The following is a 22,340-nucleotide window of genomic DNA, read 5'->3' on the forward strand; positions in this document are numbered from 1 at the left end:
AAAGGTTTGTTTGTTTGTTGTTTTTACCAGCTGCTGTGTAAGCACAGCTGGTCAATGTTCTCTCTGCATGCTTTCACAGGCGTGAAAGCACTTGCTGTAGTTAAGACCTATGTTTCTCATTGGCTGTACTGACAACCTATCGTCCTGATTGGTTGCCTCGTCTCTATGCAACCACATGCACACTTTTTGCCTCTAGCCGACCTCTCAGCCATGGGATATAAGGCAGTAGCTGGTAAACAATTATATTAATTGACATACATACATAAAACAAATTAGTCTAACTCTAAGGTTCCATTTAATAACTATGTGATATTTTTCTACTGCATGTCAGTCCCTATCCTATCCTACAGTATATCACCTCAAATGGTTTGTCATACCTTAGCAGGCCATATTCTTAAGCAATTTAGACCAGATGCAATATTTGTGTGGAGGGTGAAAGTGCAATAGACCACAGTGTACCATACAGCAAATGAGGGGGGGGGGGGTATTTCAGGAAAGGATTATGCTAAATGCAACACAGGGTAAAAAGCATGACCTTATGACCTGCTCTTCATCTTAGCCCTAATTCCAAATCTTATATGGCATCAACGGATTTGCTCGGCCTATGGCACTAACCCTTCACAGAATACAATTCCCTTGCAAACACTAGTGTAGACCTAATATTGCTATAGCCTACAACAAATCTCTGTGTGTGATTTTAAAATGCACGCACGCACACACAGAAACAAGGAAACGTTCCCGGTGTGTAGATGTTGTACCAAGTAACAATAATTATGAAAGCAGGCTACCTCTAGATTATGAGGAACAAAGGGTTACTGAACGGGAGCAGGGCTCTTGGGAACATATATACTGTATATATATGTATATATATATATGTACATATATATATGTACATATATATGTACATATATCATGTAAGGTATAAACACACATAATGGCAGAAAACAATGAGAACAGTGTTGTTCGCATTGGATACAAAGCTCCACTGATGTGCCTCATCACCTTCATGTACTGCAGCCTGTTTGCTCTGTCTTTGGCCAGTCTTCTTGAAGGTCATAATTTCATTTTATATTCCTCCTCTTGCCAAATTTGCCGTGGCTGGTTCACTTCTGTCATAACCTCAAATGTGTAATTCCTCCCCCAGGACCAAAAACTCCACCTACCATTAACGGTGTATTATTTCTAAGGGTTTACAGAAAGAGAGGGCTTTAAGACTCAACTCGTCATTCAATATTAGAGTATTAGAAACAGAGCCCATTTTCAATAGTAATAAACTGTTACTCACATCATGTCCACAGAGCTTTTCCCATCATAAAGACATGAATTTCTTTATCTACAGCGGTAGCCAATACTAGCCATCCTGGAAACCACCCATTCTACATATTTTGCATTACTACAGGACTATATCAGCTACTGCTAACTATTCATTTGGAGTTGTATAGGTATAGGCTTACAAGAGGCAAGGGATGAATTGTATTGCTAAACCTTTTCAATCACTGGTTCAAATTAAAAATACACAAATTCAATAAATATGCAAACAATTTGCTGCACAGTAAGCCTTGCCGAGCCATGAGGCCCATAGGGATTTCTGTAGCGTGAGGCAGCTTGATGTACAAGTACAACACCAGGACATGATGTACAAGTACACACCCTGGACATGATGTACACACAGCCCCTGGACATGACGCTAGTATGTCGCAGGGACTTACCCCAATACAACCCTTGATGCTGAGTGCCAAGCACTGGGTCCCATTTTTCAGAGTCTTTGTTATGACTCGGACGGGGATCGAACCCCAACACCCCAAGCCCCCAGTAAGGCTATCCAACGTTGAAGCTGCCACTACCTACTGGTGAAAAGAGGAACTGCAGCACTTTCATGGAGGTGGACGGACGTTCATGACGTTTGAGGTCCAGGCTTAACTTCACTCGAGTCCGAGTCTGGCAGTGTGCCGCGGTCTCGACTCCCGATCCCGACGGCCTTTACCGCATGTCACTCCCCCATCTCTCTCCCAATTACCTGTCAGCCTACTGTCTATCCCTCTATAAAAAATATAAAATAAAGGCGAAAGCCGCAAAAAATAAAAGGGAAAAAAAGAAAGAAAAAAAAGACTTCTGCTCACTCGAGCCATTGAGTTATAATTGTACTTCCGGCAGTCTTCCGGGTGCTTCAAAAGCGTCCAAGCGATTCCCAAGCAGTTTCTGACATGCAGCCCCGCCCTCCGTCGCAGCCACGCTCTGATTGGTCTGTGGAACACTGTCATGGCGGCCTGCTTGGCGCTCACATAACAAGCCTTTCTGCGATTAAATTGCAGTTTAATTAAGTTTTAATATACTTTTAGACTAACGTTTAAACATGTAATTATATAATATGTTGTTAAAAAAAAACATCACGTCTTTTAATACACACAGAGACGGAGCAGCGTGATGTGTGTGTGTGAGTCTGTGTGTGTGTGTGAGAGAGATTCTACTGTATAAGTCTATAGGCCTACTACACTAATGTTAGGCTATTTATTGTTACTTTAATTGCAGCACCAACAGCAAATTATGATAATCATACAAATATAAAAGGCATGTAATAAATAAGACATGATTAATGTTATTTTTATTTCCCATAAAGTATGAGTATTTATACGGTTTTATAAATACACTATTAGTCTGGGGTGAAACCATGGGTGAAACATGGGGTCTATTGTTATTTGCCATAAAGTATGAGATAAAGTATGAGTATTTATAAGTTCTTATATAATATAATTATACACTGTTATGTTAGATTAGATATGTTAGTCTGGGGTGAAACATGGTCTAACCATTCTCTATCCTTTTATTACTCTATGCAACATCCCAGTCTCAGGGCTGACACTCTAACCACAAGGCCACTGAGCTGCTACAACAGTGCTACATTAAAAAAGGTGGGTCTGTTATGATGCGTAGCCCAAAGGCCTTTACAGGCCTTTTGATGTGGATGTACTCGTGAAACAAAACAACAATTAAAACATGTACTGTATAAAAATAAAAATAAAACTAATGGAAGGGCCTTGAATCTTATTTCTTACAACTTTCACACCAATACAGTCATGGCCAACTGCTAGTTTGAGTTCTTTAGCTTATTGGTCAAAGGACACATCCAGAGAAACATTATTATAGAAGCAATGTAGTACGCTGTTCTGCACACATGTAGCTGAAGATATTCCAACACCAGTCCCTTGATGGGCATAGTTCAAGCAACCATTACAATTACATTACAGTTTAAATCTTAAAGTGTTGTAACTGATATCATTTTGTTAAAATAAGTGTTAAACAGCTCTATATTCCCCCATAGCAACCATATATTGTTATATCCAATCAGGACAGTGAAAGTGAAATTGAAAGTAATGAAACAAAACAATTAGCAGATAAAATTGGAAGTGGAACACTATAAAATTGAAGCTATTATTTTTGCCTTTAGTCTATATAGTCTATAGCAATGATTACTATCAGCATTAATAGCTTTAAGTTAACAAAACAAACAAAAAAAAACAAATTCACTGAAATATCACTTACACCACCAAATGAGCGTATTACCGTAGTCAAGAACAACCACAACAACAATAACCCTACATAACACTGAAACAGTACAAACAACTATATGCATGCAACTAAACTCTGCAACTAAGGGCCCCACAGATCAATAATAGCTGATCAATGGCCGATGATGACAAGAGGAAGCGTTGTACTCACGGCTGACAGAGCTTGACCAGGTCATGGTCTGTGGTCGCCGGCGGCAGGCCTCGGATGTAGAGGTTGGTTTTGCTGAGCTGCTCCCAGCCTGCAGTGCTACTGCTGCTGCTGCTGTTGTTGGTACTACTGTTGGGACTGGGGCTGGGCGGAGCCATGGGGTGTTGTGAGGAGGGGGCAACAGGTGGCTGGAGGAGAAGGGAGGGAAACGTACAAAATGGTGTTACGTGTGCGACTGTGCGTAGTTCAAAGTCAAAACAACATGCTCACCGTGAACCGTCTATAATCGTGCAAACAGGCATAGACAAAACGTTGCCAGATGAATGAATCCCACTCACACATTATAGGCTATATGCTGCTGTTCTTTTTAGACATGACCTTTATTTCATTTTGTTAAGCAAATATCAGCAAATAAGATAGCTAACCGTTCTGCTCTTGAATTTCTCATAAAAGTTTAAATCCAATGCAGCACAAACCATCAGCCTAAGAAGATTGGATTGTTGTGTGGTTAATGATACTGGCTAGCATACGGTATATCTCCCAGTCACTCTGACTCATGTCAAAAAAAGAAGGGGAAAAAAGTCTGTCCAGATACTCAATCATTTGTGTCAAGTTGGTGTCTGTTCAGCCCAAGGATTAATGTTTCACAGTGTAGTGACACATATCTGCAGAGCAATCTCCTTCACACCATAGCAGTCAGCACAATCACGGTCCACGGGGGCCTGTAGCTCTGACACCACTGTGACACCGAAAGCCAGCGTGTGTGAAAGGAACCGTTCCCAGCAGCCCCTGGGTGACTCTGAGCCAGATAGGTCAACATAAACAATCATATCCCCTAGCATGCCATTACGCTGCTTGACCTAAGCAGTAAGCACCTATTTTAGAATATAGGTTTGCAGAGATGCAAAGCAAAACACATATGCTGCCAAAACGGCTATCACATGATGCAACTTTGTTTCAGTTCATCATCTTCATATGGACATTGCTGACAATACTGTTCTGATCCCGTCCCTCTAAGAAAAGACCGTCAGAGGTTGCGCAATGTTGCCATGTCCTGGTCAGCTTTCCCCCTTGCAGAGCTCTTCCTCTTCTCCAATGTCAGACACTGATTAACCCCCCCCCCCCCCCCCCCACACACACACACACACACACACACACACACACGCACGCAGGCACACACGCACGCCACACACACACACGCCACACACACACACAGTGGAATCTCGAGTAAGGAAGCTGATGGAATCCCAAGCATGAGGTGGTGACAGGATTGAGCAATCCCAGTCTGGACTGGAGCCGAAGCAGATCTTCTTTGACCGACCAACTGCCTCACATGCCTTCACCAAGGAAACTGTCTTGACCTGCAGTGTCCCTGGGATCAGCCTCTCTTCCTTCCGCCTCGTGTGTACATTTTAAATGCAAAACTACCACTGTGTTTTCAGTGTACTTATGGTTGTCTACAATAAAGCAACTTGCCTCAATTGCAGTTTACGTGTAGAAGTCTTGGACTTCCAGGCTATATAGTGTTGGACATTTTTGAATAGCCGATCTGCTAAGCTCTATAAAACAGGATTTTTTTGTATTATTATTATTTGTAACTTAATTGTAAGTAAGTAAGTAAGTAAGTATACTAATAACTTACTTCCATCCTCATAAGTTTCTCTTCCAGATAGTTACTTATTTAGTTTTTAGGAAACGGAAGGAACAGACCCTGAAGATAACACAGAACCCAGCACGAAGTATCCTATGGCAATTAATCCCACCCTTCTTGAATGTTGGGTTTAAGTTTCGATGAAGAAGAAGATCTGTTCCAAAACTAGTTCTTTAATCTTTAACACCGATGTTTAAAACAAAGCTTGTATCCAAGTTCTGCCATGTTTTACTTGAACAGTCAAATTAACAAATGAAACATAATATCCACAACAATCCAGGTCAAATATGCAAACAAACACAATCATACAATAAAATGTTGAACCGGACAGTTGGAGATCTGTTGTATCTCAATACAAGACACAGTCATAAGCAACTTTTATGAATGGGTGAACATGCGAAGATTCCTGTCCTGTAATCAAGATAAGAAGACTGTCTGCCCTCTCATCTTGATTACAGGACAGGAATTCCTGAACTGTCTACCTTTCTACTAGGAATTGGGAAAAGCTTCTGTTTCAACTTTGAAAAGCCATGTTCATGTCGGGTTCAGCAATGTGGCGCATTTGAATGTACTAATCGAGGTAGTCGTCAAAAACGAATCCATAAATTACCAAACTTTTTTCATTCAGCAACAGGTATGACTTATTATTGTACGTTTTTGTTCAGTAACCAAGAGAGGTATCAGGTATGCCATTGGCCGGGCCTATTATAGGCCCTATATGGTATATTTTACTAGTATAATTACTACTAATTACAAAGGATGCACACACACACATACACACACACACACACACACACACACACACAGGGTGATCATCCCATGGGAGGGCAACAGGATGTGTGCCACTACGACCTCCAGCTATAGGTTGACAAAGACAATCTTTAGAGAAGAATGCCAGCAGCATGCCATGCAAAGTCTTCGCTAAATGTCAGCGTAAACTCCCCGTTCTGATGGCCTCTGCAGTGCATCGGTTTTCATACATCTGCCTGACTATGTGAGACACTGGGATGGGGACAAGAAGGCATCTTATCAGCTAGGCCCAGACCAGCGGTTTCTGTCATATCCGAGCTGGAAATACACAAGGCTTCCAGTAACTGGCCTCGCCCATGGAGAGCTTACCACGAGCTAAAAGTGTGTGCTGTTAGTATGACAGCGCAAGCATGACTCCAACATGGTCATTAAACACTTTAGGCTGAAGGGAATTAAAAAATATATATCAATATGTAACTAGGGCAAAATGAATGCATGAAGGAACCATTTAAAACTGTTTATTTGTGCACAGGCAAACAGAATACAGTAGTTATACATACCACCAGGCATATATCTTTGCTCTGGTCCATAGCTTTAAATCTATGGCCCATAGTGGACCAGAGCTATCTTTCTCCCAAGAAAGAACATTATGAAATCACTATCTTACATAGGCCTACATACACAGACATTACACTTTTATATAGAAGTTTATAGAAATCTACAGTGGTGCAGGCAAGAGTATAGCATGAACAAAAAAGCATTAATATTGTTAAGAAAGTTCTCTGAAGCTGCTGTTTGAAATGAAATTTTCTGGGCAAATGAATTTGATATGTAACCCATAATAGTTACAGATCAAATATAACTATAGTTAACTACTGTATAGTTACAGCAAAAATACTAGCCTTGGGTCAGACTCAAGACTGTTATATATGATATGTGATGATTTATATTAACATATAATATCATAGATGTACGCCTATATTTTATCGATTTTGACATGACATTTGTATATCAAGTAGGCTAAAAGTCAAACTCGATAAAATGCAGATATCGTAGATACGTAGATACCATCCAAGGTTATCAGAATGCAATAGGCTAGGTTTTGTTTTTCTAACATCAATCAACATTTAATTTGTCTGGGTTTACATTAGCAATTCACCAAAAACACCAAAGTAAATCTAACTCATATACGGCCATACAACTCTGCCTATATTTATCCGAAACATAGACGTGTAATTTAATCGACATTCAGGTTATCTCTCTCGCCTAGGCTATACAAAATATCTTACATTGAATTCCTACGACATTGTCTTTAAAAAACCCATTTAATAACACGTAAAGAAAGCGATATAACCTGTTCGGGAGGTTATATTCATGGGTAAGTTTTTACAGATGAAGGTGACAGGCAGCAAGCTCTCTCAGACCTGTTTTGCGACTTCCCCAAGTCAGCTTTAGTGGGTATGTTGGACTTTGTAAATACAAGGTTATTTACCTGTTTGCGATACGGAGTCCTCAGGGGGTTGCCAGTATTAGCAAAAATCATCCTCGGTCCGATAGTAAAGATCGTTTTTCTTGTTACCTTGTTTCCCCCTATAGTTAATTATTTATAACTATTAACATATACAATTGACCACATAAATATCCGCCTTATTCGACTAAAACACACGAAAACAGAATTATATGCATAACTGTAGCATATTCAACTGGTAACTTACTACACGGTCATGTAAATCTCCGTGAATAGTCCCAACTTCAATTGCCCAACCCCGTTTGTTTGACTAGGTTCATTGATTTGCAGTCAGTCCTACGCAGAACAGCCCCTGCTACGGTGGGAGAAACCATTTTGCCATCCGGTACAGGGATTCTCTTTTTTGTCCGTCGGAATAAAATACATTCAATTGCTTATATTTTTTCTATTCTAACAATATGTAATGGGGTCAACTTCACGTTATAAGTAAATACCGATACTTGCGACTGCTTGCATTAAGCACGCTATCTAAATGATACAATCTTGTTACTAATGTTTCACCTTTCCTTAGCGTTAGTACAGTCGAGAATGCATACTTAACATTCCACAGTGCGGCCGGCCATCAGTGTGATATTTTGACCAGTTTAGTGTCAATCGTATACTTTCCTGTTCTTTACTTTTAAGTTCTTTACAAAAACGATAGATTACACAAATGTAACTCCATAAAGATGGATCACCTAGCTGTTTATATTGTTCACCGTATTCAACAAGACTATAGCACCTCTATGATTCCGTTAAATTCCAGGATACCTGTTTATTACACAGGTTTACAGCTTTTTAAATATTGTCCAGTAGCCCTTTGTCGCCTGCCCTTTGATCAAGCAAATTGATTGTGTAACAAAAATGTTGCTTTTTCAAAATTATTCATTCATCATTAAACAAACTCAAAATAATATGTACACTGGGAAATTTTACATAAATATTTACAAAATAGTAAATACAAAAAAAAGTAAAACTAGAACAGATATCCTTGTATCAACCAATTCATACAAAAATAATCTCCAAACAGCCAATTTGGGATTTTATTAAATCCCAAATCCCTTTTGTTTCAATATATAGGCTTAATGTAGGCATTATTTTTCTAAGCTTGATTGAAAGAGGTGGCTTTCATGATAGCAGGAACACCATAATAAGTCTACAACAGTATCTCTAAATGTGAGTGATAGGGGGGAGCTCTTTATTGAAGCTGGTATAGTGACTAGAGAATATACAGGGATCAGGCTAAGCTATAAATCAAAAGCAATTCACCCACTGCTGTCAACTGCTGATTGGAAAACCAACACTGGTGGTGGAGAATGTGAATTAATGGTGACCTTCAGAAAGGCACGAGCACCACACAACCTCTTTCATTCTGCCTTTATAGTCTTTCGAACCAGATCAACCCACACAGAACTCCACCTTCTCCTGATTTAAGTTTGGACAGAGGTTATCTTTGTCTTGTATTAATGCCAGCTGTATGAGAAAAAATGAATGCCCACTTGCTGCCAGGGTAAATAGGTTTGTTTCTTCAATTATCAATCCGTCACAACGTGAATCAAACATTGCCTTGTGTAAGACCAGTGTGCTCTGTCGGCCGGGAATTATTCAAGCTATGTCTGAAAGTGTCATCATGTGCATCGCAGTTTCAGAAGACCATAGACATCTTGTGCCGGGAGTTAGGTCTTGGCGCAGCTTCTGCTGTGGCTGAGAAGAGTAAGACCAATATGTGAGAGGCAGACTCGGCCGCAGATGACATGACACACATGTAGGCCGGTCCTGGGATAGTTGATGGTGTGGCGGTGTCCAGTTATTTTTGCTTCATCTTTGTCCTCTTTGCTTCATGGTGTGTTGAGCCAGGGTGGTTTCATATGTGAACAGCCCGCTGTGGAGTGCCTACTGCCACTGAAGGCGGTCCTGTGCTGCATCTTCCCACGTCACAGGGCTGATGTTAAATGTCTTGAGGTCTTGTTTACAGACATCCTTGTAGAGTAGCTGCATGGGGACGGCCAATCTGTCTCTTGCCAGATGATAGTTCCGCATATAGAGGATGTCTTTGGGATGCGACCATCGGCCATCCGCTGGACATGGCCCAGCCAGCAAAGACGTCGCTGCCTCAGGAGAGAGTACTGCAAAGCTGTGCTCACTCCAGGACTACTGTATTGGTGATCATATTCCTCCAGGTGATGCATACGCCTAGGCAGGAAAGGTAGAAGCTTTTTAGCCGCTGCAGGTTTCACTATACCGACCATACAGGAGTGTGCTGATGACACAAGCTCTGTACACCTGTACCTTTGTGTGGACAGTGAAGCTTGCTATTGTCCCACACTCTCTCTGTGAGCTTCCCAAAAGTAGAGGCAGCTTTTCCGATGCGGCCACTGAGTTCAGCATAGAATAGAGTATGGAAGTCTTAATGTCAAACTCACACCCCCCGGTCACAGAAGTGTTTTTCCCATTCCAAATCCCCGTCTGTGTTGGGAGAAAATGTAACAAATTCTGAAGTAACATTGAAAATTACAGTAGGAAATCACATGCTTCACTTCACCAACCTGCACATCGGGAGAAATTAGGGGTTCAGTGTCTTGCTCAAGGACACTTCAACTCTGGGGGAGCCCGGGTTCGAATTGACAACATTACCAGGTTGGTTACCAATCTCGACACTCGGACAGTGGATCTGACTGAAACCATGATTTATACTTCATCGTATGGGAGTGTCACTCACAACACAACGCATCTTGATGCGACATGTGAGCTTGTAGATTGGCTCTTTCCAGCGAGTGATACTGTCGTATAACACACCATTGCTCATTGCTCATCCATCCCTATGCCGTGACATTGTCACCACAGCAAACAAATGCAGATAGGTAGACAGTGTCTGATTCTGAATACACAAATATAATCTGAGCACTTGCAAATTGCAATGTAGACAGTCAGTCCTAAAAAAACCAAATAAATATATCAGATTTGCCTGCAGCCTGAACAAAGATGTAGAGAGCAGCGTAGACCAGCGACCAGTTAATTCTCTCTTTGTCCTTGAGGTATAATGGAACAGCAAAAAATGGGTATGGGTATCTACCTTAGCAAGCCCACGGTGCAATATGTTCTCAACATGCTGAACAGTTTGTGAAAAAGAACATCTAACATTTCTACAATTGCAAACAGGGAAATGTTGACATCAGCCAGAAACCAATACTTTACCACAAAAATGCTACGTAATCATAGTGAAATTCCCATTGTGTGCCCACTACAAAATCAACAACCTAGTGTCCTTATTTTGAACTTCCCCTACAGCCTACACTGCTGTTTTGCAGCATTTTAAAGATTGGCACAATGAAAATCCATAGGGGTGATATGTGATATGCTAATTGGTGTCATCCTAAATGACTCCAAAGGTCACCACAAGAGCATGTAGAGAGGTACAAGTTAGGCCACCACGAGAAGTCAATAGGTCACCAGAGGGAAGAGAGGTCTGATTCAGCACTCTACTCAGGTCACTGTGTGTTAAAAGGGACCAGGGCAGACAGAGGGGTAACAGAACCAAACCCTTTTAAACAATAAAACCAAACCCTTTTAAAGGAAAAGCTGTCATCACTTGAGTCATCACTGCAGTCTTGATATTAATAAGCCATAGTCTTCTTTGATTTGATAAACCATTCACAAACACCATGTAGTCAAAGTGTTTCTCTGGATACAATCATATCTGGAGAAACACAGGATCTGTGTTTTGAACATACGGTATCATACACATGACCCATAATGTATCACTTACTGCAACTGCAAGTGAACATCACGGGTATGGTATGTTTTATGGACTGATAAAGCATTAATATATTGCATCGCTATATGTGTTGACATGAGTCTGCTGAGCTAACAAAAAGGCTAGTGAACACCCATCCTCTGCAGGATATACAGGTAAGTTAGTATACAGGTAAATGTGCATAGACATACTGAGAGCCACATAAACACAAACGCATGTGTGCAGTCTGTGCACAACCAAACATAGAATCTGTATTCTGTATGATAATTAATTACTAAATTACACTAAGAGATGAGAGCCACACACAACACATGCACATAAACACATGTGTGCAGTCTGTGTGTGCAGTCTGTGTGTGCACACATAGCCAGGGCATTTCCAAAGGATATACATCTTGTTTCCGATCAAGGTGATTTTACAGTGCTGTCAGTTCCAATATCTCTTACAAATTAAATCAGTCCATCACTCAATCCCTACCAGCATCTCCAAGATAAAGCTGTATCAAAGCAAATAAAATCTCAGAATGACTTCAGAGTCATTATAAACAAAGACTGTAATGCACAGAGCGAGACAGATATTCCCTGCTCAACACAACAATCCTCTCCAACGTGGGGCAGAGGATCTTCAGCAGCTCCAGGAAGCTTTTAGAAGCACGCAGCTCAGTGTTTACCTTCCTGCCTTGATGGAAGGTGTGTGTCGGGGGTGGTGTGGGGGTGGGGGTTCAAAATACCTCTGTGACACACTGGTAGAGCATTTTCGTCAACTCTCAAGCATTAGAACAGCGGCCTAGCCACAAAAGAAGAGCCACGGGTGCCTATGTGTATGCGTCACACAGGAAGGAAGGCCTCAAATTTACCATTCTGCCTTTAATCGAGGTGTGTACAGTACAACCGCTCAGCTCAGCTATGCATGACTAGTGGTCCAAACATGACTGTAGTAGCATGAGTCATATAGCTTGCTCTGATCAGCAGTATTTTTCTGAATGAATGATTACTGAATGAATACGTGGCTTACATCTTTGAAGCGACTGGGGCAGAGTGGCTGAAAGTGTAACAGAAGACATTTATTTATTGTATTTATGTGATAGAAGACCGCATTCTACCCATCTGTCCCATGCTCTCACTTCTATCATGAAATACAAACAAGACTCTGCTCTTGTGATAGGTAATCTATAACTTCACTAGTATTAGGGGGTTTTGGGTATCAAACAAACACTGTAGATTTGCTGTCAGTTGCATGTTGGTTAAGGTTATACAGGTTGTGTTTGATTAATTTCATGATGCCATGTTTTTATACTATATTCATCATATAAAATAAAATAATTGTTAATGACATGCATATACACTCAACTGCCCTGAAATTCTGTTGCATTCATATTTCAGATCGACATCCCTGGAAAATAAATTTAAAATACATGGTTATTGTACAGTCAGTCATGGCATATTCTCTCAACGTAACAGAAATAAGTGGTGAGGGCTTTCATGAAACATTCACGAAGGAGGAAATCGATCATCATTGGAGCCGCCTGATGTTAGAGATGTTTATCTGTAGATCTCATAAATAAGTTATTGCCTCATGACAAAATGAGCCAAGTGCGTTGGTGAGAACTGGAAATGTAATTTCATTCAACCGCAACAACATTCATATCCCCCAATAAAAGCAATTTAAGAAATAATATAGCCTTCTTTAAGAAATTATATTAAAAAGCATCATAGATCATCCTGACACATTTAAATGAGTTATTTATGCGTATCTTTTTTGGAACTGTAATACCATGAATGCATTCAAATTGCTCAGACACCTTCACACAAATTAAGGCTGTTTGATCGCTTCCTCTATTGTAAAAGGAAACACTTGACATTGACTATTAGTGGCATTGAAGGTATTATTGTGAAGCTGGACCCTCATTTTGCCCGCATCAAAAGTCCTAAGAATGAGAATCATATGAGCACAAAGGGAGTTCTTTTAAGCCTGCCATGGACATAGAGAGCAGCACCACGGTGCTGTTTCATTGTGTACATTCCGCTGCCAGGCAACTCTCCAAACTTTATTGTAAACATTGTATAGGGCTTTTCAGCCTCAGCATAATGCCATTGTCCACAAGCTCGCTCACCATGTAAGTCCCATGGGAGTTAATACATTTACCTTGTCAATGATTAAAGGCTAATGTTGACAGGGAATCAAGCCAAGCAAAATATAACCATCACACATATCTCGAAATTGCACAGTTAGAGCTCAACAATCACTTCTGTTTCTGATATGGAATTGTGACCAAAGTAATTATCCTTAAAATGTAAGGCCTTTATACACAGTCTTTAAATGTTAACCACTTTAAATTCCCTAAAATCCAAAATGTAAGTTACTGTACGCTATTTTACATTCACATGTCTGTCATGTAAGGTAAAATAAGAACAACACTGTGTTCCAGAAAAAAGCATGTTGCAGTTTATACTCAAAATAGGATTGATTTGTATGACCACTTGGCATAATGGGGATAATCATGAGCATTGAGTTTTTTTTTCTCGAAAGAGCAATTGAGGTTCTCCCTCATTTTCAATGCTGACGAGATTACATTTCATACATTATATAAAACAATTTAAAGACATGCAGGTTATATACACAAACAAATCTTCATGTAAGGCAAAGACATAATATAGACAATGAGACAAACATAAATTAAAAACAGTTACATGTTGAGGTAGGGAGGTTCAGAAGCAGGTTGTTAAATTGACCATAGGATATTGGGGTATTAATTTTCAATGTTTGCTGTAAAGTGTTCCATGTTGTTGGGGCATCGAAGCAAAAGGCTGACTTTCCTAGTTCGGATTGTATGGATGGGACCTCTAGTTTAAGCCATTCACTTGAACGGGTCTGGCGAGTATTTCTTTTCCATTTTAATAGTAATGTGATGTATGATGGTAGCTTTCCATCAATGGCTTTAAAGATGAATTGTTGCCAGTGCATGGTTCTCCTTTCAGAGAGGGAAGACCAACCTTTGAGTGATCCCAGTATGAGATGAGCGCCACACAATGTGCCATCACATCACTTTTCCCAGTCTCTTTAAGAAGTGTTCTCTTCAGGTTTGAAAGCTACTTTTGTGTCAAAGCTATGCCACACACATCTAAGTCAAATGAATGACCTTGTCCCCGTATATTACATCCTCTTTAGTGGTCCATGAATGAATAGGTCCATTCTGCACATTAATTGACTACTGTTCAACTATAGTCTATTTTTGTGGCTCCACATCCACTATGCTCTGTTCTTGTAGACTATATGTTTTAATAATTTGATCAAATATATCAACATTACTTTGCTGTTGGTTGTTAGTACCAACCTAGGAACTTAATAGGCAGCCATGTTGATAAAACTTTCATGAGCTTTAGTAATGCAGACTGTTCTCGACTGATCTGCTTTATGTTAGCTGATATGCCTGTAGGTCAGGGACTTTCCTCCAAACCTCATATTCCCATATCTGTTTCATTTTCTCACACTGGTGCTTTGTATTATAATATAGTGTAGATATAAAAGCCTTTGGTAAACCCCAAACTGAAGTGCATCAGCATAGCACACCATTAATCTGAAAATGTGCGCATGACTAGGCTATACTAAAATAGGACAAACGAGCGTACTTTTTACAATGTGAACTGTCTGAGGACAATTCTGCAAGATTTCGTCAAAAGGTAAAACACAATTCGCTCTTGTACGTCAGCTCTCACAAACCGTAAACGCCAATCGCATGATGAGGGAATTAAAAACATTGAGTTTAATAGTTTAGCTTTAGTTTGAAATAGGAGACGAGACACTCAGACAAGGCATAGCATTGTTCCTAGTAGACAACACGATTAGCTTCATTATTATCTGGCAGTGGCATGGCATCCAGCAGCCTAGCAGGCATATTGTTCCAGTTCCAAACTCGAGACAGCGAATGCTACAGTACCGTAGCCGAATACACACACACACACACACACACACACACACACACACACACACACACACACACACACACACACACACACACACACACACACACACACACACACACACACACACACACACACACACACACACACACACACACACACACACTCTCTCACACACACACACACACACACACACACACACACACACACACACACACACACACACAATCTAGCGGAGTAACCAGCCTACCTTCGTCTGCAGGTATTGAGGATAGTAGTAAGAGCACTGGGGGTACATCTGCTGATTCCACACTTTTCCCATGAAGATAGAAATGTGTTAACCTCTGGTGGGTATTAGTAGCTACTTAAATATTTCCAGCGATTACGTTTTTTAGTGTTGATTTCTGTCTCTTGGTGGAGTGTGGACTGGAGGTGGACCTCACCCTCTTACTGCGGATCTGCCTCTTTGAGTCTTTTCCAAGGGGATTCTTAATTTCTGCGTGGAGTGGACACATGACTTGTTTGAATTGTTGTATTTGGTTTGATGCTTACAAGTTTGAAATCATATCTGCGTTAGAGGGAGAACTGGATTTCCCCCCCGACACGACCGTTTATAATAGCCTAGATACAATCTCCAATTTAATAGTAAACATGTTTTGCGTATATCATATAGGCTACCTGTTGCTTTGTTTGTTAGTTCAATATTTTTAATCATGTTTGATGTTTCAACATATAACTCAAGGCAGCAGTTTATCGAGTCTCCAAACAAAGATTTCTAATAATACTCCCCGTTTGTTGTGAGCCTGTGACATGAATTAAAGGAACATGGAGAACTTCCTCTCTCAGAAACAGGAAACTCTCATACACCCAGCCAGGAAGGTCATTTTTGTCCATTTATTTTCTGCATTTATTTCAAAAACATCTGTAGTTAGTTATGCCCATGCAGTTCCCTAACCTAGTTGCAGTGTGTAGGCTAAATATGCTATTACTATGTAAGCATAACTTATTACATGATAAATAACATAGACATTTTCCATTAAAATGCATCATAAATGAGGACTTTGATATCATTCACCTACCCTATTACAGCCTATATGTCGACCCTATACTATAATGTATGCATAATAAAAATGTGAAGAGTATGCTACATTAATATGTTTTACTTTTCAGACACAACAGTATGGGTTCCCAAAGTGGGGTCCGGGGACCCCTAGGGGTACTTGAGGGAGTTCCAGGGGGTACCTAGCTCGAGATAGTTAGGAACCAAATGGACCCTTATGGGTCTGTAACTCAGAGAGTGTACACGCTCAGAGTTAAATTAACAGTGGTTTTACAATATAAATGTGGGTACCAGAGATAGAAATGCCATTAAATCGGGGGTCCGTAGCTTAAATGCATGTAAAACTGGGGGTCCTTGAAATTAAACTGGTTGAGAATCACTGCTAGAGCCGTAAAAACTTCTCTTATGGGGGGTCCCTGGCATGTTTTCTCAAATGGGGGGTCCGTGGGATAATTAGTGTCAATTTGGGGGTCCCCTGGTATAGGCTACACTAACAACAGTCAGGGCACACATGTGGAAAATTGGAAATCTCACTTAATCGAATATCACAATAATGGAAACAAGCTGTCTGTTAACTGTCTGTTAAGTATTTAATCAATCAAAAAACAAAACTACAATACCCCGTAGCAATGGTCACACATACCATACATTAAATTCTTGAGTGGAGAAATATTCTGGACTGCAAATGTGTTTCTAGTTCTACATTATTCCTCTCTTGACCACATCTTCCTCAAAGCCTACCTCTAAATGGCTGGGACCCCCCTGCGGCCAGAGCCTCAAACTAAAACAACAGTATTAAGTGCAGCTCTCCCCTCCATTACTGATTGAAACCAAACCACTAGCAATCTAGCATAGTACACTGTGGTGGAGGTTGATTTCCTGATGGCAGGCAGCCATATTTCATGCCTTGTTCATAAACAATGAAGTCCAAGTGTTTCATTTAACTCTGAAATTGTAAAAATATAAATGACACCTCTGACTTGTACTGTGCTTCTCCTCAAATGCACCCATAGAACAACAAGGATCGAGAGAGAGATGAAGAACACAACCTATACATTGTCGAATGAATGTTGTCGAGAATGATGTATAAGAGACCAGGAAATTGCATTATCAAACTTATAACTCATTTCAAACTTGGTTTCATTTCATTTACCCCAGGGTTTCTTGCTCTCATTCTCCTCAGCCACTCTTTCTTTGGGTTCCTGGAATCTGATCTGTGAGTCCCCCCCCCCCTCCCTGCATTCCTCTTCTTCTCCTCCTCCAGGCATGCCAGAATCCTTAGCTCTGCCTTCTGTCTGATCTCACATTTCTGCAGACCTACAGCAGATTGTTTATTTTGCTGGACATGAGAGAAACATGGGAGGTGGGGGGCATTCAATGGACCAAGATTTACGGCTGAACTCAAGCCAGGCTCCACTATGATATGCTTCCAGCCAGGACAGGAAGTTGACTGGCCTGTCACCAGACCACTGACAAACCGTAAGGAAGCACAATGATAAGCTGGTGTGTGCAGTAAATGCTAAAAGCCATTGCAATAGTTCAGCTGGTGTTGGAATGAATGAACGAACGAACGAACGAACGAACGAACGAAAGAACGAACGAAAGAACGAATAAAATGTTCCATGCAAAATTACCGTGGACTCCAGGAGCGAGATTGGAGCACTGGCAAAAATAGCTGTTTGCTAAAGGGGTTTGATTACCCCACATTCAAGAGGAATGCCATCCTAGCAATACCCTGATATATGTCTTTATATACAAAGGGCAAAAATCAACCCCATCTGACCTCCTGGCCTCAGATGTCCTCTCCAAGCTGAGCTGACAGATGCTGGTAAAGAGTGGAACTGCTCCCCAGAGAACCTTTCCTGCTGAGATTTATGGGGTCTCTCTAGTGACTATAGTCTAGTCTACATCATTCTATCCCTTTGGTCTCTCTAGTCTACATCATTCTATCCCTTTGTAAGTGTTGAGATCAGGAAAGAAAGAAAAGGCTCACTTTTTTAAAGACCCTTCTATATATGAAAGCATATGGTCTGATCACTTTTATGGCTATTGTAAGTGGCAACATATAACAACATTTCTGATAATAATAGATGTTAAGGTAACAAAGTCCTGTTTTACTTTTAATTTATTTAAAATGTTTGTTATCAATATAACAAATTAAATGTCATTTTAATGTAGTGGTCTTGTATGTTTAAGTGCTGTTATTCTCACACTGCAAGAGACGGAAATTATGTTAATAGCAATGTCGAAATGTAAGCTTTCTCTAGTTGTGGAATCAATTACAGTGTTATTGTGAGTCACACACGTGACTGAAGTGAGTATACTTCATTGATATGTTGCTACTTGCCACACATTCTGTGTGTGTGTGTGTGTGTGTGTGTGTGTGTGTGTGTGTGTGTGTGAGAGAGAGAGAGAGAGAGAGAGAGAGAGAGAGAGAGAGAGAGAGAGAGGGAGATGTCCATAGATGGTAGAAAAGGGGGATTTGAATTAGGTAGATTAAATTAGATTAGATTAGATTCCTTTATTATCCACAATGGAATAAATACACCACAATGAAACTTAAATTCTATAAAAGGTAAGCTAATTATTTAAAAGAAAGCAATGTCCTCTCTTCACTTGTGGAATCCCATAATGTGTTTGTGCATGATCTTGCGTGTGTGTGTGTGCGTGCATGCGCGTGTGTGCCGCGTGCGTGTGTGTGTATAGGGGAAGCGAGTCTGAAAAGGTGGGTTTTGAGTGTGGTTTTAAACGTGGCGACGATGAGGGCAGCTTTGATGTGAGCTGGAAGTGAGTTCCAGGGTGGGGGCAGTAACTGAGAAAGCCCTGTCACCACAGGTTTGTTTCTTTGCCTTGGGGATATTAAGTTGGCATAAGCATCACCTGACGGAGCGGGAGGGGGCATTGCATTTGAGTGGACAATCAAATTCCTGTAGTATACAGACAGTTGCAGACACAACATACAACTTAATCAGCGTGCTCTTTGTTTACTACAGCTTAATGGCTTAACCATCATACATCAAGCTGGTCAACAAATTCCATGACTAGTCCAAGACTCCTCTTCTTGGACTATAGTGACTAGTCCTCATCAACCGCCCCCAAACTGTCAAACTGGGCAAGCACACATCCTTCACCCTCACCCTGAGCACCGAGCACATGCAGCAGTCTTCTGTGCAGTCTTCCTTTACGCAGTCTTCACACATGACTCAAACACTATTGTTAAGTTTGCAGATGAAACAACGGCCAATGGTCTTAAATCAGACAAGGATGAAGCCGCATACAGGGAGGAGGCTCAGAACCTGACAACGTGGTGCACCAACAAAAACCTGGTCCCGGGACAGAAACAGACATTCATGACAGAATCAGTATCAGCTTTATTGTTTACAGAAGTGAAAAAATATCATATTAACATATTTACACAAAATACCTGAGATAAGATATAAAGGTGCACGAGCATAGCAGCAGATGTATGATCAGACAGACAGACAGACAAAAAACGCTATTGACAATGAAGGATGTTTAATGTTTGTCTTTAGTTCGATGTTTGTTTTAAAAACGCCATTGACAATGAAAGGAAAATGTACGTCATCTTGTCCCTAAATATAAACATTAAATGCCATTAACAATAAAGATAATTTAATGTTGTTTTGTCACAGTTTGTTTTACATCACCATTAAATCACCTAATCAACATGAGTTAGACTTTAATATATTAGCGCCCCTCACTTCACACAGGTGTGATTTTTTACATGGGAAGAACTACAAGACAAAGTTGACCTCAGCCTGTCATAAATCATAAGGTCAAAGTGAACCAGACGTCCTTAGAACTTAAGATCTTAAGGCCTCTTGTCCCCTTCCTTTGAGAAACTTCCACAGCTTTTATCTGAATTGGGGATGTTTGAGACAATCTGGATGTTTAGGTCACCCTCAGCAGGGGAAGAGGTGGACGCTGGAATGTCTGTGAGGGTCATGGATGACAACCTCTGTGGGCACTGGGCACGACTCTCAGAAGAAGACTCCCTACTCCCTAGGGTCTGAGGAGCCAGACCACGGGAGCCCCACTGTTCCAGACTAGCAACACAATGATTTGCAGACCACTAACAAAAGACTGAGACTGGAGACAGAAAATCAGCAATGGCTTATCTAGTTATCTTGCTTTGAGCTCTCTCTTTGTTTAGTGTGCTAGAAACAACTATACAGATTTAGGGTTTGAGACAGCATGCTTCTATAGGTCTTGTATCAGATTTAAAATATAAACCTCATCCCAGTGCAATTTATTTATTTATCTTACCCTATAACTCAGTTCAGCTTAAGAAAAAACATGGTAAAAAGAGAAAAGAAAGCAAAGGCAGTGTATACATGAAATAAATACATATAGTATATGGGCCATGTATTAAGTTGCATATGAATATAGGTGCTAAGCTTTGCCAAGCACAAAAGTGGGATGGGGATGGGATCCAGTACCATCATCTGTTTGACTGAAAGGAAATTAATGTGTCAGTCAGGAGTTCCACCATCTCCCCCTTCTGGCCATGCAAAGGCAGCAAGAACAAATTTAAGGTACAGGCAGAGAAGAATGCAAGGTATTTATAGGGAGGACGGTGTAGAGATGTAAGAACTGTTACATGTAAGAACTGGGCAAGAACTGTTACATTTCAAACAACTAAGTGACTTGTAACAAATAATGCCACATTTATATTTGTTTAACACAATATATGATACCTTATGCTAAAATGGCATGCATTATACAGTATAATGCACATAACTTCATTTGATAAGGCAGGACCAAGCAGGAAGGCAATAAGAATAATATGCACAATAAGAAATAGAAACATGGAAGAGTGAACGTGTGAAAAAAAGGACCATTGTGACAGGGTCAGTTTTAATTGTGTGTGTGTGTGTGTGTGTGTGTGTGGGGGGGGGGGGGGGAATTAATGAGGGGGGGCATGTGAGGGGCAGCATTCTTGAAGACTCATACTCATGACTCAAGACTCATGTTGTATTGTTAACAGCAAAATCATTCAAGAAGGCAATAACTTTGAGTACCAACGCATAAGCACTCAAGCAGACCTACAGGATTCGAATTCGGGCCTCCCGCATGAAAGCCTAACATCTTAACCACTAGACCAACAGGATATCCCTCTGGACCAGGGGAGATATTAGACTTTTGAGACCATCAGGCAGAGGCTCTGAGCCACTGCTACACTCCCCTCCCTTTTGACCTCCTCCCACTGGGAAACCTGATCCGGGTCACGGCACCAATGCCCAGGATTCGAACTCGGGGCTCCCGCATAAAAGTCCAATCTCTTAACCACTAGACCATGTGGTCTACATGACATCATTATATTGTTAACAGCAGAATCATTCAGTGTTTGTGATAACAATTATTTGGTTCCTGGTCCATTATTCATTATTACAGTGTATTTGCTGTTCATGTTTTTTGAGTGGTGCAACCACTCCAAGGAACAGCATTGTCCGTGTCCGCCTATGTGACGTTAACCCATCCATGCATGCACCTATGTGACTGTGAGCACCAGTATGACTTTTAGTACCAGTAGGGGCGCTGTTGTGCCAGAAACAGAGATAGAGATGGTGCTGCACTGTTGCCTATGAGAGAGAGAGAGAGAGGGAGGGGGGGGGGGGGGGGGAGAGAGGGGAGTTGCAAAACTCAGTTCACACGTGATTTTTTAAGGCTGGTTTCAGTTCTATTTGGCATGACCCTCTACCATACTGTAAAGTTGCAAAAGCATATGACGCTGCATGTATGTATTAGGGACAAAAGAAGAATTTTCACAAAACTGCAATTTTCATTGGCTCATAAAACCTTAATTTTTTCACTTAAAAAAACGTACTATACTTTCCCATGTCCGTATAGGTGCGTATTCGTGCATTTTGATCAAATATCCTGGGAGGAGATGCATTTTAATTGATTTTCATATAATTCAAAATGGCGGGTGATCTAGAGGTCAGAGGTCAAAAGTAAGAGCA

At 40.7% G+C, this 22,340-nt stretch overlaps 1 protein-coding gene across 11 annotated transcripts in view; it reads right to left on the reverse strand.

Moving 5' to 3' along the window:
• rbms1b (RNA binding motif, single stranded interacting protein 1b) overlaps positions 1–15,710 on the reverse strand; it is a 45,306-nt gene extending 29,596 nt beyond the window's left edge. For 5 of the 11 annotated variants that reach the window (XM_083777232.1, XM_083777240.1, XM_083777235.1 and 2 more), the window contains exons 1-2: positions 15,547–15,710; positions 3,718–3,902 (exon numbers count right to left, since the gene is read on the reverse strand). In XM_083777232.1, the coding sequence (XP_083633358.1) occupies positions 3,718–3,902; positions 15,547–15,618 (257 nt within the window). In that variant the 5' untranslated portion in view covers positions 15,619–15,710. Of the gene's footprint in view, positions 1–3,717; positions 3,903–7,607; positions 7,891–15,546 lie in introns of those variants that run through there. The other 6 variants (XM_083777233.1, XM_083777241.1, XM_083777239.1 and 3 more) reach the window with 3 other exon arrangements.
• Between the last annotated feature and the right edge of the window lie 6,630 nt (positions 15,711–22,340).

This window comes from Protomyctophum parallelum, assembly GCF_964188405.1.
Source record: "Protomyctophum parallelum genome assembly, chromosome: 11".
In the NCBI taxonomy this organism is placed as follows: Eukaryota; Metazoa; Chordata; class Actinopteri; order Myctophiformes; family Myctophidae; genus Protomyctophum; species Protomyctophum parallelum.